Source organism: Myiozetetes cayanensis, unplaced genomic scaffold (assembly GCF_022539395.1).
Source record: "Myiozetetes cayanensis isolate MyiCay16 unplaced genomic scaffold, myiCay2020 scf17, whole genome shotgun sequence".
NCBI lineage: Eukaryota > Metazoa > Chordata > Aves > Passeriformes > Tyrannidae > Myiozetetes > Myiozetetes cayanensis.
In genome coordinates, this window is record NW_026087378.1 from 1,439,790 (window position 1) to 1,459,143 (window position 19,354).

The 19,354-nt window shown below is 40.4% G+C and overlaps 1 protein-coding gene across 1 annotated transcript in view; it reads left to right on the plus strand.

The window, feature by feature from the left end:
* SLIT3 (slit guidance ligand 3) overlaps positions 1-19,354 on the plus strand; it is a 472,700-nt gene that overhangs the window by 12,815 nt on the left and 440,531 nt on the right. The window contains exons 3-4 of the mRNA XM_050312542.1: positions 8,319-8,390; positions 10,962-11,033. Coding sequence (XP_050168499.1) covers positions 8,319-8,390; positions 10,962-11,033 — 144 coding nt within the window. The remainder of the gene's footprint in view (positions 1-8,318; positions 8,391-10,961; positions 11,034-19,354) is intronic.

The window sequence follows — 19,354 nt, forward strand, 5'->3', positions numbered from 1 at the left end:
GTGAAGAGCCCTGCTCTGTTTGCAGAGTAACCCCTCTGGAGGGATTGGAAGCTGCTCTTCAGTACCCAAAGTGAAGCTCCCTCAGACCCAGCTTCTGTAGCCAAGCCCCTTGAGCACTTCTTTGGTGTCTTCCTGATCTTGCTCAAGTCCATCAGGATCTTCCATGGACAGAGGGGCTCCAAACTGGACTCAGTATTCCCTGTGTGGTTGAGAAAGGGACTCTTCTCCATTAATCCACAGCTGTTATGTCAGTATAGAAGGCAGTCAGGTTGCTCAAACATGATTTAATTTGGTGAAACTTGATGCCTTTTCTCAGCCATCTTCTCTTCTGTTGGCCCAGAAACTTCTCCCAGTGGCATTTGCACTGACACTCCCAGTAACAACAGGCTGCTCCTGCCCAGTCTGCACTTTGCCATGTCCTGCCTTTAAACTTTTTCCAGGGCAAAGGTAGGATTTGCCTGTATCAGAGATGTCACAGCAAGGCTGTGCTGTATCAGCTAGATCTCTGCACCAGCAGATGGATCTGGCTCATGTGGGTCAGGATTTCTTAGGTGATGCTTGACCTGGTCCTCTGCTACTGCTGCCTCTTCCTCTCCTCCTTGAACACAGACTTGAGACTGTGTCAGTGAACACTCAGCTCAGGGAGGGCATTGAGCACCTCAGGCTGCCACTAAACCATCACATCTTGGTTATTATTTTATAGCTGATAGTCTGCTAGAAGCTTTTCTTGATGTCCCTTGCCAGTTTGAGCTGCAGCTGAGCTTTGACCTTCCTCATAGCATCCCTGCACGTTTGGGCAGTGTTTCTGTGCTGTGAACTGTGTGTTCCCCTTCTCCTGTGCTGGAGCTCTGCCATGAGATGCCCCTTTACCCAAGGTGTGAATTGGCACACGAGGTAGTGCCAGTACCACCTCCACCTGTTTAATTCACTCTGCAGACTCTCTTTGTCTTCCACAAGAGCACAGGTGACACAGCCAGGTGAGATCTGGAGCACACCCAGAGCAACTACAGAAGTTTGGGAACAGAGGTGAAGGACACAGGAGCGTAAAATGGACTGTTCAGCGTTTATTCTGTCAGCATAACATTTCCTTTCTATATAATCAAACCTGCAAACTGTAATAATTAGACAGGAATTCCTGTAGGCTGAGACAAACATGTATTTCCTTGGAAGAAGCAGAGTACTTGAATTACTCAATCCATTATGCTGCTCTCTGTGGGCCTTAGGTATGACTTCCACGAGAGTCTGCTCAACTGGAAATTCAGCCACTGCACAAGCTGTTAAAAGAAGGTTTGGGGTTTTTTTCTTGATGTTTTTTAACATCTGTAGCTTGCCAAGTAATTTCTTTTTCTTTTTTTTTTTTTATGAGGATGAGGACAGAAGCATGTCACCTGCAAGCAGTTCCAGATCATTTGGACAGTAAATATGTGTTATTAACCAAGCACTGCTGTAATGGGCTTGAGAATGGAGAGCTTATTCACAAAATTAGGGCACTTAACCTCTAGGATCCGTTTTCCCATTGTTCAGCCAGAAAGAAAACAGTCTGAGTCATACCTGAAAGCCTCTGTAATCACAATGAACGATCTCACTTTTTTTTTGCGTTAAAAGCTGCGTGGTGGAGGTGTGTTACAGAAGTAGGGTGGACTGCAGCAAGGATTTGCACACTCCTGCTGTTGTGTGGCCACTTAATTACTATTTAAATTTTCCTGGAGGCTGAAACGATCCGGTGTCATGTGGTGCTGCCCGACAACTACAGCAGAAAGTATTATTGTGTTGAATTCTGAGTTAATTGATATTCTGGCTTAAGATGCCCAGATCGCTGGATGCCAGTGTAACTGTGCAGATACACCGTGCAGTTGTTGCTGAACCTGTGCAGAATGTTTAGGAATCTGTTCAGGAGCTGGTGGTTGTGTTTTCTCTACTGATGTTCTGTCCACCTGTGACTTATTCTTACTGCAGATGAGGCAAGGGATGGTCTGCTTTCTCCTACAAACCAGGTCGTTTAAGATCTCCCCTTAACCTTTTACTTGAGTTCAACAGCTCTCTCATCCTCTCTCTGTTCACATGTCACATGCTACATGGAGGGCTTTAAATCTTTTACTTCCATAGAACTGGATGAAGTGCAGTGTTTCAGGGAGTGCCAGTCTTTCAAGAACTCAGAAAAAAAAATTTCTCATGCTCCTTTGCAAAGTCAACTGTTTAAGAAGAGGAAAATCACTGAAGTCTTACAGAGGTGAAATGTATTTAAAAAAAAGAAAAAAGAAATTGCTTCATCTGAATATGATTTTGAAGTTTTTGTCTTTCTTTGCAAGTGATGTTCATACTTGCCCATGTGACTTGGAAACTGCTGGAAATTGTGCATTTCATAAAATCCAGTCCCAGGAATTCATTTCCTGCGTTGCAAAATATGTTAAATCTGAAGATATGCAGATTGTGCTGCCAGAGGGCTTCAGGGTAGCGTTATAATTGAGTAGTTTATCACAGTAACTTTGAAGTTCTTGGACTGAAGGCATAGGAAAATTGCCAAGTGCTTCCTATAGGGAATATGGTCATTTAAGGTTAAGAGGCTAGTGGCAGTCCATAGCCATTAAAGGCAAATTATCTGCATAGCAGAAATCCTGGAAAATGGTTAAAATAATAAAACAGATACTGGGTGTGTAAAGACTGCAAAGGGCAGCCAAAAGCTACTCTGTGGGTACATTCACACATGGGAGTGGATTTTTGTCCTTTTGCTGGTTATGGTTGTTGGTGTGTTCCCAAACTAAGAACTAAAGCACTCAAGAGAGGAGGCTTTACTGAACTACTCGTTGCCTCCAGCTCCACAGGAACTTTCCTAAAAATCAAGAGGGTATTTCTTACGGCTTTAAGTTTCTAGAGTGCAATAGGTAGCCAGGTCAGTGGTGGAAAAAAATGCATTACCCGTGAAAAATGCAGGTTTCTTCCAGCTCAGGTGCTGAGTGTTTGTGTTCATGGTTACCTGGCAGGGTGACTGGGGGCTGGGAAAACAAATCCAACAGGAAAACTTATGACTCAGCTGTCATTGCAGCTAGTTTGGGTTGACACAGTCACAGAATCACAGAATATGCTGAGTTGGAATGGACCCACAAGGATCACGGAGCCCCAATCCTTTAACGGTGTCAAAGCACAGGAAAAGCTTTGTTTCCCAAGAATAGGGGCTGCTGTAGTTCTGTGGAGGAGTTGGGCTAAGGAAAAACATCAGCAACTGCTCAGATTCAGGAATCCAGGTTCAATTGTTATCACTTGAATTTTTAGCTCCCATGTTTTGAATGTTGATTTATCATTTGAAGTAAGATCCCTTGGAATGTTTTACAAATTATTCAGAGCAAAGGATGTGTGCTATAACCTCAAAACAGATGCTCTTAAATTTCTTGGAATATTATTTTTCTTCTGCTCTTCATGAACTTCTGGGTGTTCCATGACTTGTGTCCCAGGTGAGGTTATTTTGATGGGAGTTCTAGCTGGTGTGTTGGATCCTGATCTGTTGGTTCTTAGGGGACTAGAGAGGTTTTTATTAATTTCTAAGTGCATTGTTATGTGTGACAGAAAAATTTTATGCATGCCTTCTTGGAAAATACCAAAAATGAGATGAAGAGAAATGCACCTTCCCTGTAGATTACAGGGGGTGTTGGTTTAATCAAGGTTCCTTTCAGAGCGTTGGGTTCTGGGCTGATTTGTTTGTCCCAAATGTGACCTATGTGTGTAGCTTTGAACTGGTGTGTGGCAGCCACTTTGAAAGCTCAGCAGGAACAGAAACTAAACTTTGTTTGAGGTTCTATGACTCAAAATGAATATTTACCTTACTTGGGAAGCAGTTGGACAGGAAAGAATCCTTAGTGCTGTTTAACTTGGTAAGAGCTGTCTTTTGAAGTCTATGGCAGTTAATTTTTCCTTAAATACAGTTTCTCTGCTGCTCTCATTGAGTTCTTTATTAATATAAACAATCAAATATCTGAGGACTTCAGTGAGGTCTACTGCTCCTTCTCCTTAGATATTTTCAGTATGTATGCATTTTTGTTTTGTGTGATGTTTTCTTAAGTTAAAGAAAAGGGAATTAATAAATATTTTGTGAAATACTGCCCGTCCAGACTTGTGTTTGTCATTGAAATGCAAAATCAGCTACTGCCATGAAATTACTGGGCATCAGAGATGTTCAGTTTTGTTGTTAGGAATGAGACTTCTCTGAAATGGAGAAAAACTTTGTTGCTCTAGAACACTTAGTCATAATAAATGGCTTTAACCAAATGCAGTAATTGTGTTTCTTCTCGAAGGGGAACTAAATTTAAGCAGCTTCTTTTCTGACCAAAAGCTGACAGTGTTAGCTCTGAAGTCTGGTGTTTTTTTCAGACCAGAAAAAAATTGTAACTTAAAAAAAAATTGCACAAAGTAGTAGCTTGTTTAAAGCAAACACACCATTTGCAGTAAGAACATCAGGGTGAGAGTCTTTTATTCACCTGTGAACTTGTGCAGTGCCCAAATATGAGAGACTTCAAAACCAGACCATTACAGAGAGAAAACTGGTTTATTTACTTAAGTAAGACTGTTGAATTTGGCTTCTGTGTGCCTGGAAAAGCTTAACTGGGCAGCCAGAGACAGCTCCAAAATGGGCAGTTGATTAGAAAACTCCAAACCTTTGGAAGAGCTGAGGAATTAAGTCAGGGATTCACCTTAGTGTGTTCAAGAGTTGTAACTCAGATGATGGCCCAAGTTTCTGATTATCCTCGAGACTATAATACAGAGAGGGCTCAGCAAGTAGCAAATGACATCTGACAGTGATAGGAACTTGCTATTACTGGTGTAGCCTTAGAATTTTGCATCTTAGTAGTGTTGGTTTGAATCTTTGCATCCTCGTATATATATAAAGGGTTTGAATTTTGTATAAGGTGTTTTTATTTATATGTAACTACTGAATTATTGAGCTGAAGATTGTGCAAGACTTCAGCATCTGATGGTTGTTGTTGTTGGCTCTTCCTGTCAGAGCTGTGATGTTCATTGTGGGGGTGATGTGGTGTCAAATTCAATTCTGATCTTGTACATCAGAGGAGTGGAGGCTCAGAGCTGGCCAAGATGAGGGTGTGGATTTGCCAAGGTATGTGAGTCTGGAAGGCTGAAGCACCAAGTTTGAAGTGGCAAGTGGATTTACTTCTCAAATCATAAACTTGATCCAGTCCAAGGACGAGGGTGGGGCTGAGATCAGTGTCTGGATGTTTTGGAAGAGCTGAGTGGCTGAGCAGAGCGATCATCAGCTGAAATTTAAGTAACGTAGCAGAGGAAATCTGTGCACTCCTGGCATGATCCAGAGAACTTTGGTGCTTTAAAACAATTAAAAGTCTGTCTTAAATTCACTTGATTGTCTTCAGAGAAGAATGAAAGATGAAGCAATCCAGAGGAATTCTTGGTATGAAGCAGGATTTGCTCCGGTTGCTCCAAGCATCCCTGTTTGTAATAAGTGTGTACATTGTGTGACTCAGTCTTCAGCATCTACAAAATATGTATTGGATTAAATTGTTATTAGAACACAGCAGAGGACATGGTTATGAGTAAAGCTCCCTTTAATAGTTATCTGAACTCACTTTCGTGAGGTCTCGTACTGTTCTGGTCCAATTCATATTTCTATTCCCATTTAAATGATTCTTTCCACATCTGTTTTTTAAAGCTGCCACTGCACCTGCATTGACCTTCACATGTTTTATCCTAAAAAAAAAAAAGAAAAACCAATTAGAAAATGGATTGACAAGAGAGACTGAACACCAAGAGCTTTACTAGAGCTGATATAAATGGCAGTTCTGATTTCTTTTGAAGTGAGTGATACCAACCTTGCTGCTGACACTCCATGAGAGACCTGTATTCTTTAATGGAGTTTTCTTGGATGTTCTCAGATGATGAGACAATAGTATTTGAATGTGAAATGACGGAGTAGTAGCTGGGCTTGTGTATGTGTGTAGGGAGATGGATGTGCTGAGTAAGATCCAAGATCTGCTTGGCCCCACATTGTACCCAAAATGCAGGAATTCTGCACAATAAGAGTTTTATGTGGAATTATTTGATCTGGATGTAGATATGTGTTAAATTCACCTTTGCAGTATTATTTTCCTCATATCTTTGACCCAGCTGATTTCTTTTCCAAGAAATCCTTTTTGGTTCCAACAGTCCTTTTGAACACTGATGGGTTTGAAAGCCAACCAAGGTTGCATGTTAAGGTTTAGCTCTTTGTAGTTGAAACCCACTAGTGAGCCCATAATCAGCTGCCAAACTTTATAAAGGAAACATAAAATATTATGTTGCCCACAAATACCAGCTGTAAACCACTAATGTCTGCATAGGTTCAGTAACTTCAGAGTCACAAAGTTTAATTGACTAATGGGGTAACCTGTGGCAATCTGCTGCTCTGCAGCCAGGGGTTAGACCTACTGTGAGCTGCAGGAGGAAGTTTTACATAGTAGTTCATCACAGTTTTACTCTGTTTTTCTTCAAATGGCAGATAAACCTTGAGGAAAAACATACTGAAAAGGGGCAAATGTTCAGAAGGTAAACACTGTTTTTAAAACAGAGGCAGCAGTTATCAATTAAATCAAAATGGTTTGAGGAAAGTGATCTTCGTGAAGAATGGCTCTCCTAAAGTTGGAGCTTTGTGCAAGTAATTTGACTGACAGAAATGGAAACCTTTGGCTTAGATAATAACCTTGGCCAAGGGAGCAACAGAATGGATATTATGTGTACAGTACAGACTGTGCCAGTCTGCACGAGTAGAGCAAGAAGCAATCTCAAGATTGATCAAGGAATGTGAAAGTTTTTGTCAGAGTAGGGAGCTGCAGATTTCACCAGGGGAAGGATTCTGAGTGTCCTGGGGGCTGAAAGCAGAGAGGAATAGTGCTGGTGTGTGGGATTGGTGCCTGGGACTGGGCAGGAGGAGTGATGTGGTGGAGAGATTGCTCTGTGTGTGTGGCAGGAATGGAAGTTCTTGGTGCACCTGTTCAAGCTGAGTGAAGCAGGGTTGGTGATCAGCTCTTACCAAAATGCACAAAACCTGTGGCCACTGACACTGTGTTGCCCTGTACACCTTGGTGGCTCTTGCCTGCCTCGGAGGATTCCAACCAGCTTCATGCCATGCTTTGCTGGAGCTTCTCTGAGATAAAGGCAAGGGAGAACTTTGGTGGAATGCCATGAAAAGCAGGTGGGGAACAACGTACAAGTCAAACACAGGTTATTTTGTGCGTTGCTTACTCCCTGCAATCAGCTCTCTCTGGTGAACCAGTGAGGGGTTAATGATGGCACCAGAGTGGAAGGACTGAACTGGGAACAGAAGAGGAAATTAAGCTGGAAAATCTGAAAAATGTAGGTAGTGATTCAAAGGTAAAAAACATGATTTAATAGTAAAGACAAATGGAAGAGAATAATTAGTGCAGGCAATGAAAGTGCCCTGTAGGTTCTTTGTGGGTTTTAGTGTTTTTAGTGTTTTAGGATACTGGCTGTCTTGTTCATATAGCTGAACTGTAGGAACTTCTCCCCCATCTTTTCCTTATTTTTATCCTTATTTTCCATCTGTGGTAAAGAAAATGTCTTCCTGACAGGAGAATGTGCTTCTTGTATTATAGGAATATGTCCCGTGCTGAGATGCATAAACTCTTGAAGTTTATAATATCTGTTCTTAAACCATTTTATGACTTAAGGATTCTATTAGTATTGTTTTGATGTCTATCAGAACCCATCAAAAGTAGAACCCAGTATTTTTAAACACTTATTTCTCTAATGTATCCCATACTGCTTTAATCCTGTTAAAGAAAATGGTAAGCTGGGACCTATGACACCAGTAAATATTCATCTGAGTAGAAATACACTTTATAGGTCACTGAACTAACTTGTCCTCACTTCAGATTTTGTGTGGCCCAAGTTTCTTGCAGCAGGTTGGACTCACTTGGTTTAGAATAACCTTGGAGTCTGATTTTAATTTTGGGGCCTAGGACTCCTGTTTCAACTGTATTATACCAACTGGGTCTTGAATATATACAACTGCTTACAAGACTGTAGTCTTTGAGGGAGAAAGAAGCTTTATGCATTTTTTCTTGGAAAATACCAATACTAGAAATAAAAGTGGAAGAAACTTCATGCATGAGAGCAACATAACTGGAGGAGGAGACAAAATGTATCAGTATTGATGACTTGCTTTTTGAGATTTTAATGGAAATGTTCATTTGCACAGTTTGAGCAGCTGGGAGATGCTCCAGTGACTGAAATACTTTCTACTAATGGAATTTTGGGTGTCAGTTAGAGTATCTGAATGCTGCTTTCTTTTTCCTCTGCAGTGATCTAGAAAAAAATAATATCACGAGAATCACGAAGACGGACTTCGCGGGGCTGAAGAACCTCCGTGTCTTGTGAGTGTAACACAAAACTTGTGGGTTTTTTTACAAGACTGTGTTAGTTCTGAGATGTCCATAATTGTAGAAAGCAAATGGTGGTAATTTCTACACATTATTCAGTTGTTGGTGTTCTTTTAAAGCAGGCAACTGGAACAGTTTGTGATGTGAAACAGTAAATTTTAGTTCTGTGCTAAAGTGAGTGCAGTTTCAGAGCTATTTAATACTTTCCTACTGGCTTTTAATAAATACTTTGGTAAAATCTTTGTCCCCTATACAATCATTATGCCTAAATCAGTGATACTGAAACACTAGCAAACAGGACTTTCAGATTTTGGTCACTTTAAGGTACAGGCACATTAATAGCACTTTTGCAGAAGATTATTGCAGGAGTTCATTAAGCAGAGCTGTAGAAGTTGTACAGAAGGAAAGCTGTCAATTGTTCTAGTCTAGTATGCAGTAATACAAATATTTTAGGTGGTGCTATCTCATGATCTCAGAGTATCAGTCAAGAGCTTAACCTTGGTCCTAAATGAGCCTCGAACATTGAAAGGGGAAACACGAGTTTGTCATTCCTGGTTTCACATTTTCTCTTACCTGAATCTCAAACAGCACCACTAAGTTAGTGATGAAAATTTTCCTTTGAGTAGCTTCTAAAATAAGACCTTAAAACTGCAACAGTTGAACTGTTACAGTCATTTAGTGATAATTCAATTATTTAAGTCCTGCTAAGGAAAAGGCAAGTCATTTTTTCTGCTACCTTAACACGTTTGAACAACTTGTCATACACTAAGGAAACAGTTCAAATCTATTGGATGACTTTGTGTTCCTGTGGTGTTTCTCTCATCTGTAGCAGTGGACTTGTTTAGATTTCCCTTGGCTCCCATCCCAACTGTCAATACCATTTTGGGAGTCTATTAAATAAATAGATGAACTATACTATATTAATGCCAGTAGTTGTTTTGTTTTTGTTGGGTTTTTTATACTGTCAGACATTGTCTAATGTCTGTCATTTATGCCCTTCACAATAAGCAGAATGTACAACTGCTGTTCTCATATGACTTTGTTTGTCCTGTGTTCATTATGAGTTTATGTAACTCATTTGCTCAGCCTTGGAGTAGTGTGGTGTTTGCCACAGAATTCATGGGAATAAAACATTCTTCAGATTTTTCTTAATTTTTTTTTGAGTTCTTCGTAATTCTGGCAATTCTACATCACTAAACTCCTATTTTCCCTCTTTTTCCCCCCCACTGTGTCTGTTGGGGGTATGGTGGAAAGCACAAACATGCAGCCTGTCCCAGTGATCCTAGACAGGTATCCTAGTCCTGTTTGCAGACATCAGAATGAGGACTAGAAACAAGTGACCTGCAACAAACAGAACAGCACAGCAGAAAAAACATCTTCTGGTCTCAAACAAACAACATGGAAAATACTCCCTTGTGAACCTTTTCCTTTTACCCCTCCTAGTTCCGTTGTTTTTCCTTGGGCATTTTTTCCTCTCCCTCCTTTTAGCAACGTGCCCCTTTGGTTCACATGTTTGGATTTTCTTCAGTTTTACTTTTTGACCTTCATACACGGTCTGAGCTGTGGAACACTCTCTTTGCTGCCTGTCCTCTCTGCTGCTCTCCAGTTCAACAGCTCTGAGCATCCTCAGAGAACTGAGGGAGAGGAGTGGCTGTTAAGAACAGGCAAGGATAGTCCTTTCTCCCTGGTCTTCACTGAGCCCAGACTTACTGTGTGTTAAATTCTTCTTAGCTTGAGCTAAAACCACATGGGACGTTCAGAGATGTTTGGTCCCTGCACCCAAGTGCTCTTACAGAGGCAGAAATGGGGCAGTGCTGGAAGGCAGCACCGAGGGAGGGGAAAAGCTCAGCTCAGTGAGACTCTGGGTATCTATTCCTTGGCTTCCAATTCACCCCCAGAGCATTTCTGCTGTGTAAATGAATAGTCATCCCCTGCACAGTGTAAATCAAAGAGAAGTCAGTCTCCTTTGCTTATAACTTATCCCTGTCTTGGTTTCAGGGTTTGGAGCAAAGCAGGATCAGACACAGTGGAAAACTGGGGCTCATCCCTTGTGACTTTACACCCTGTGTGACTGAATGAAGTTGTCACACAGGTGCCTTGGCTCTATTCCTGAAGGAGATTGCATCCCTTTGGATTACTTACCAGGGTTTGCTCTGGAGAAAGCCTGAAATCTGTGCAGAACAAAATCTTGACAAAAAAAAGAACATTTCCATTGAGTGAGCTCCTGCTGTGGGCTCCACAAGTCAGGTATCTCGGTTATGTTACAGAGGATCGTGCTGAGGATGTGACAACCAATCTCTAGACCAACACCTTTCTGAGCAAAATGGTTATGGTTATAGAGGTTTAGAAACAGAAATGTTGACAAATCTGGCAGTCAGGAGGCAATTTTGGAGCAATTTCCTCTCAGTGACCAAGAGGAACAATGCTGCTCTGTCCAGGTTTTAAAATAATCTCCAGCTACAACTGTTACTGACACTTCTGTGAAAAGCACTTCTATAACATGTGAGGAGAAGTGGGGAAGCTCTTATATTGTGTTAAAATTAACTGGTATTTTTGGAATTGCAGGCACTTGGAAGAGAATCAGATTAGTGTGATAGAACGTGGAGCTTTTCAGGATCTGAAACAACTTGAGCGGCTGTAAGTATCTCTATTTATACACCTGTGGAAAAGCTACAGTTTTTCTACCTCACTATTAGTGGCCATCCACGATATTTCGTGATTGTGAAATTAACCTTCTTTAGGAAAAACAGAGATGAGTACCTACCTAAATTAAATACTGCTGAATTTATATTACATAATAGCTAATAACTGAAATAAATGTAGTGGTGCTTGCCAAGAAAATAGAACTGGCAGTGAAACCAGAGCCTCAATAACATCATCAAAAGGACGTTATCTGGGCAACTCTTAAAACTGATATGTGGGTGAAAAGATTTTTTTATCATTATTTCAAATTATTATATATGTTTGTATTTTTATATATATGTCTATGCTAATGGAAGTTGGAATTCTCCCCCAGGAGATCCACAGGATTTCTAAAACTGCCTTTGTACTTAGTCTTCTGATGAGCTTCATCTCCCTAAAGCAACATAATGCCAGTGATTCAGGGTGTCATGCCAGACTTGCAGAACAGACTGTAGATTTCCTCTGCTTTTGACAGCAATTAAGTTTACTTAGAAAAGGTGAATATAAGTCTCTTAATCCAGAATCGATTGATAGAAAACTAGTGGCCCTGCCAAAGTATAAACTTAAATATTAAAAAGGACAAAAGTAATGCCACTCTGCTCTGAGCTGGGTGTGCTCCTTGGCATTATCAGGAAACTACACTAATTCTGTCTTCTTATGGTGGGAGCAGAACAAAATCTCTGTAATGCTGAAATACTTTGGGGAATTATTCTTTGTTAGAGGTAGGTGACGAGAACAATATCACAAGATGGTTTGGAATGCAGGGGTTTTTATGCTTGATTGGGAAGTGTTATCTGCAAGGCATTTCTTGCAGGACTCGTTATTTTCTCACTGATGTTTTCTAAAGCAGCTTTCAGGAGTTAAGTACCCACTAGCAATTGTTCAGGAGGAGTCTGGAGTACTGAGCATATGTATTAAAGCTGTTTCAGATGATCTCAGGATTAGATTTGCATTTGAGTTGTTGAACTAGTGCACTGAACTTTGAAAATTAATTTACTCGGGATTTTTGTTGTGCATTAGAAAGCTCCATTTACGACAATAAGGGAGATGAATTTTACATTCTGATTATAAGCCACTTTTACCTATATTCCATTAGAAAGTACTTTTATGAGCAGAGTTTTGCCACAGCTGATTTATTTCAGTAAAAAGAACAACACAGATTAATTTTCTAAAATTAAGCAGAGCCTGACACTGTAGAAAACAGTTTGTTCACGTTCTAGCTCATCTTGGAGAGTCAGTATCCTAACTAAGTCCTAGTTTAAAGCTTATATTTTTGTGTTTATATATATATAATACTACGTCTTTCTCATATTTATATTTAGATAAAGTTTCGTTTAGTTATGAAATGAGTTCTGAAATAATTTCAGGAGAAGGGCTGGCAATCAGTAACCAGAAACGATACTCAAGTGTCATCTCGGTGTGTTTTTCTGCACAACCTGCTCTGTCAGCAAATGAGAACAATATATTTTGTGAAAGCAGAAGTTGGGAAATATGATACCTTTAATAGTGTCTCTTTAAGTCTGTGATGTTTGAAAGTCTTAATTTTTTTTTTTTTTTTTCCTGTGCGAACTCTTAACTTGGCCTGTTGAACATTCTGCATCTCTGCTTCTCTTTTAGGATTGCCTGTCATTAAAATATTTCCTAAATTAATGTAGTATGAAAGGGAGGCCTGGAAACGTGCAACTTTTTGGGATTTTAGCTTAAATCACTTTTAGGACATAACTATAAATCTGGCTTTTTTGCTATGAGTCAGTAGGCTTTGGAGAAAGAACTGTGGAAAGTTTGGCGAAACTTATAAAGGGTAAATTGCAACATTTTAGGTAACATTAAGGCTGTTTTATTAAGTATTGTCAAACATTGCAAAATGCTAATGAAGAAAGCATGCTGGTTGCATTTCAAAAAAACCCAACAAACTGGCTTTTTTCCATTTAATTTCTTTCATATAATGAATAAAAATCACTTATATTGCTTCGATTTTTTTTTTTTTGGAATAATGTTCTTTTTTGATCTGTCGAAGTGGATGCAAAAGCAATCATTAACGTATTTTTAAACAAAGCAGCTGCATTGGGTCAGACTTTAAAGAACAGGAGTAATTTCTATTCCTGGCAAAATACCATATATAAAGGTTTTCCCTTCAAAGTAAGAGGGGAAGTGTGTTGTTCCACTTCTCACCTCATGGCAATCATTTGAAGGGCATAACCTTGGGTGAATGTTGGAGCTCATTATGTTTTCACTTGTCTGGATATTGAAGCAAATGCATTGTTATTACCTGAGCAAATTAGCAGAATTTTGTTTACCGTGTCCTGCATAACCATCGAAGTAAACCTTAAATAAAATGTCTTTAGAGCCAAATGCACCTTAGGGATGGCCCTCCAGTTATTTGGATTTTACTCTGGGTGGTTTTTTTTGTGGAATATCAATGCTCACAATGCCAGTGAAGCAGGATATTGTCAAAATTGTACATTGGCTCAAATTTTGGACATGTATCAGTTGAAAGAAGCACATGATGCAAGGTTTGGTAAAATGACAGCACAAAGCTGAGAAGTGAAGCCTTGAGCAAGGTAGAAGCCACTTCTTGCTTTGGAATGTTTGTGCTCAGCTTTCCAAGTCTGCAGGAATTTTACCATTGCCTCGTGGCAGAACTCAGTGTTTTCAGTGTAAGCTGTCCTGTTGAATCCTGACATTCAGAATCCTTGAGAGTGACCAGCGGTACTCATTGTGGAAAAGCCAAAATGTTTTTAGTGCTTTTATTGCAATAAGTTTTATGTGGTTTTATTCTGGAACATAAAGCTGAGTGGTGAGGTAGCTGACCATAAAAAGTCAAGCAGCTGAGACAACACTAACAGCCATAATTTTTGCACACAGCTTAACTACCCACTTCATTTTACACTCTCACTGAGCCTGGGACCAACCAGCTCCTGGGAAGTGTAATCCTGGAAAACTCGTGGGTCAATGGACTGCTCTGGGTGCTGGAATGACTTCAGTGAGTCTCTCAGGCTGCTCAGCTTCTCCCAGGGTTCTCTGCCCATCACATCTCGTGTGCCAAGAGGATCAAGAAGCAACAGCCTTGGGGTGGGCCCAGAGGATGAATTGACATTTCTTCCAGAGCCAGATGTGTGTGACACGTCCACGTGAAAAATGAGGCAGGATATGAGACACCAAAGTAGCTCTGAAGCTCTTCTTTCTGAAAAGGGCTCCTAATTGATGTGGGATGATAGAGTGTGCAGGGCAGATATGTGCATCTGTTCAGTAAGTGTTTAGGGAGCTATGGAGAAGTTCTGGTAAAACCTGGTTGTACCACTTGCAAATTTTGATAGTCTGCCCTCCTTGCCAGGGTAACAATTTTACCACAGTGTCTGTGCCTGGTGGACAGAAGCTTTCAGGAACTGTAGATTTTTTGTTCCTATTTCTCTTCAGTGATTTTTTTTCTCCTGCTAGTTAGCTGTGAAAGGTCTGACTTCCATCCCCTTTCCTGATGTTGTTTTCTGTGGTTGGATGTATTGTGCACGTGCCCATCCAAACAGAGTGCTGTGCTGGCACAAAGTGTTTAAACCCAACTCTATTTTGGATTTTGGGGGTTCAGTTTCGTGCTTTGCTGTTAACACCGTGTATGGTTTTAGGATAAAATGCTTATGGAACTGCATATGCCGAGAGGATCAAGAAGCCACAGGCGAAACTGGTGGGCCTAAAAGATGAACTGACGTTTCTCCCAGAGCCAGATGTATGTCACACATTTGTGTGAAAAATGAGGCAGGATATAAGACACCAACAGATCCTGACTTTTCCACGGCCAACTGCCAGAAATTGTCACGTAGCTGTATAATCTTCAAAAGACTGGACTTTGGCTGATGGCTGGTTCTTTCTACTCAAATTAGTGTCTTTAACTAGCATAAAAGATCTCAACATCTGAAAGCACTAAAACTGTGTTTTTGTTGTTTAGGGGAGGGAGGGCGAAATGTATAAGCATGGCCAAATCTTCTCAAAGTTGGGAAAAATAATTAGCTTTAAGAAAAAAGCAAAAAGCTAGAATCCAAATTTTAACCCCAGCATATACAATGTATGGTTTTGGTTTTGTCCACGTGAAGACAGAGGTTAAAATGGAAATTATATTTGACTTTTAACTGCAGAGATGCTACTATGTATTGAGTCTTTGTAGGCAGCTTCCTAAATGCTTGATTAGGGTATTAAAGTATGTTTATTTGGCACAGTGTACTGTAAAATTGCTATTAGTGACCAGAGATGCTGAGGAGAAGAATAAGTTGTTAGGTGATGCTTCACAATCTGGATTTCATAAATTGAGGTTGAGCAGGCTTTAAATAAATCATGTAATACAAAAAGCATCTTCCATAATTACCGTGCTGAGAGGAGAGGTTGGTAGGTGCTGCAGAGCAGTCAGCAAAGTAATAAAAGCATTGGACAGTTCTTTGCTGTTCTAAACAAAAGCAAATCTTTGGCAGCCTGGACAAAGCCACAGTGTTTATGCAGGGTTTGCAGCATGTGCAGTTGGGATGTTTTTCTGGGGCTGTGTACACTGCACATTTAAGGAACCATATGGATCTGTAAAGATGTCAGACAGTTTGAATGTAACCTTTCAGAAAAAAAAAGCTTTATTGCTTTCTGTCACCATTTCCCTTTGTCATTATGGGTAGTATATCTAATTGGAAATCCGTGATCATAAAATGCTTATCTGTAAAGGCAGGAGAACAAAAACACACTGAAATGGATTTAGAGCTGTGATCTGATGTTTAATCAGTTTTATTACTTGCCTACTTCCCTCTTCCTTCTCGAGCTACCACAAGTCAGTTGGTGTAGGACCAGGTTTGCTGCCAAACTGCCCGGGAGCTGGTGGTGCTTTAGGAGAACTGCTCAGCTTTTGCCTGTGTCCTGCTGCCAGGACAGCTCTCCACACTCAGCCTTTCCCCTCTGGAGTGTGAAACGTAAATTGGAGGCATCAGGAAGCTCTGGTGTCTCTGCAGGAGGAGGGTCGGCTTTGTTTTTGTTCAAACCAAAGACAGTGGCATCACCTCTGACTCTTTAGGAACTGGGTGTTCCATGTGTCAAAACTTGAGATAGTCTTTCCTGCTGGGCATAATCACTGCTGCAAACCCACCATCGTTAGGGTGGAACAGTCCTGGACTTAGTTCTTGTGCTGCATCTGTGAGCCAGCAATCTGAAGCTCCTTGCTGCATTGGCTGCCTGCAAGTTAAAGTAATATTTATTGAGCTTAGTTAATATTTAATTAATATTGGTAATAACTCTTGTCCCGTGTCTTCAGAGAAATTATTCCAGTCAAAAAAAAAAGAAAAAAAAGGAATCCTGTAACTAATATCTGACAAAGGAGTCTCTCTTACCTTCCATTTTCAAGAAAGTTTAGCATTGTCTTTCAAATGAGTGTCTGTGTGAGTGTTTGCATTGTGAGAATGTCCAGTGTGAGGAGCCAGAATGTTTTGGGTGGGAGTATCTGACAGGGTGCGATTGGTTTTGTTCCTGGATTCTGACAGGAGAGTCCTGGAGAATGGAGCACTCTGTGCTGGGGAATCTTCCCAATATTATTTGAGGCAGTTCCATTCCTTTTTACTCTCCAGTCTGGGGTTTATCCAAGGCTTTGCTTTCAGGCAGTGTCTTTGAAAACAACATGGCAAAGCTGTGAATTTATTTGGAGGGATTACTTGGTTTGCCCTGCATGGTTACAGTCTGGCTGCTTTGCTCAAGAATTGTATTGTTTTGGAGTGTGGGTCTTCAGTTTCAAGTGGCTGTATTGTATTTACTACTTCATGTTGTTATCAATACTTTATCTGCTTAGTTTTCTGACCTTGATAACAATAGAGCAACACCCTCATGGAACAGCTTTCTAAGTTAACAAGTTCCTTCATCAGATTATTGCACAGTTTGATGCTGATTCTGGCTCAGAGCAGGAGACCAGAGGAAGGCTCAGTGTCCTCTCTCAGCTGTACTCTGGAGGGATGCTCACTTACTCTTTCTGCAGAGTACAGAAATCATACTTACCAAAGAGATCTCCACTGAGGGCTATTAAATACACTGAGCCTTCATCCAGATAAGAAAAGGTGGGAAGCTGGCAAAGCTGTAGAGGAGAATCCTACCTTCTTGCCTTCTATAATCTGCATATTGGCACTGGTGGAGGTGGGATACAGATCTGGCTGGATTCTAAGTCAGTTCCTGTACTGGGTGATTTCTGATTTTCATCTGCTGCAAGAAACTGAGTTGCTTATCACCTTTTCCAAACCTCCTTCTGCCTCTACTGAGCTGGCTGACCACCATTCAGGTGTGAGGGATCTGCTGTCCCCTCCATGGAGGGGGCTGAGATGATTTGGCAAGTTGTGCTGCTTTTTCCTGCCTGGAGCAGAGGTGCTTAATGGACTTCCAGCTGCCCTTCATCCCACACAGAAGCTCTGCTCAGGATATCTGGATTTAAAGAGCTGTCAAGTCACCAGCAAGGGATCCCTGTTTCCTGTAAGACTTGCTTAACAAAAACCCAGGCAAGATCAGTAGCTTCCCTGAGGAATGTGACTGATAATGAGAAGATAACAAATAAAATTCACATCTATTATTTTATATATGATGGAAACTGCTATGCAATATGCAAATAGTGTATTACTGGGCTGTGTGATCAGTGCCTCAGTTGACATTTAGAATCACACAGGACAAAAACAGTAGCAAGGACAGGGTAGCCCTTGGTGTACCTACATGGAGGGTGTGTCTCTACAGATAAAAGAATAAAATAGATATGGACAGGCTGAGTGTGAATAGTGCACTTCAGTCAGTCACTGGGGAGGAATGTAAGTACTGTATCATACTGAGTCACATCTTGGCTCAAGCTGATTGCTCACCTTTGTTAATTCTTGGAAGGAAAGAAGGAAGCTCATTAATTTTATATTACTTTTGATTCATCGTTGTGTTCTGCTCTTGGCTCAAAGAGCCAAAATAAATGTGCCCAAGATATGGCTCACATACTTCACTTACCTGTCAATACTGTGCTCTGGCTGCTCTGGAAGATTGCACTGAGATGTATTTTTTTGACACTACTTAACTGGCAGTAATTTAGAGAAATGTTAGTCATTTGTGTAAATGATACATCAGATATGGTCAGGAATGATTATTTTTCTTTTCTGGTTAAAAGAACTCTCTCTCTGCTGTTCCCACAATTCAGATATGCAGTCAATAAACAGAATTGTTGTAAGAGGAGGAGAATTTGCAACTATTAGTGCAAAAAGTCATCCTTTTTGGAAAGCAATGTTGCAAGATGTCTAGTATATACATTTCCATGTAGAGTCAAGCTCCTCCCAACAGTTGAGAATTAAAGAAAATACTCAAATATGACCTAGTTCATGCAGATACCCATTTCACATTCAATAATATATTTCCATCATGTAAATTAATTTTTCAGAAAAGTTTTACTTTATTTCAGCTGTGGTACAGTGATAGTGTTACCACAAGGCTGAGGTATCACTATGACTTCAAAATTAAAGGATTCATGTTATTTTTCAGAAAGGCAAAATAGAAAGTGTTTTTGGGGGCAATTTACTGTAATCCTGGTGATATGTATTGTACTCATGTTTAGAACTCGATAGGATGCAACATAAATCTTCATCATAGCAGGGCTGCAATAGATATACACACATAGACACTTGGGTAACATCCATGTCTTGGTATCTCAGGATTATTTAGTGTTTACCTTCTCCTGTGAATGGGGGCTTGCAGGTAGAACTTGTTTAGTTTTTGGGAGCCACAGTGGTTCAAGTCTAAGCCCAGATCACGAGTGGAGTAAGACTGTGGTGAAAAAAAACCAACATGAAACAGCTCCTAGAAGTGAAACCTGGTCGTTCTGAGAGTCTGGGTTTGGCCTATAGAGAAAGTCAGTCTCCTGTTTAGTGTCTTAATAAAGCTGTCTGTGGTTCTATTCCAAGTGTTCCAGTAGAGTTTAAACCACATTGTGAAAAGGTCAGTTATGCTTTCGGTGATGTTTCTAAAAATTCATTTATAGAAGTGTAAGAAAAAGCTTTAAAACACACACACACAAAAATGTAAGTGGGGCTTTTTTGGAGGTGACTTTGTTGTTCTGTGGGCACTGGATACTTGAGAAACAGTCAAGCTCAGCCCTGTCATGTGCTCTGAGCGTGGTATTACCTCAAACGAGAGGCATCTGCGGTTTGGAGCTTGATGTTGGGCTTTTTTTTTCCTTATATTAAAGCATATAACTTTAGTTTTCATTGAAATTAGTCAAGCATGATTTCAAGCATTGAAAGATGTGTCTTTGC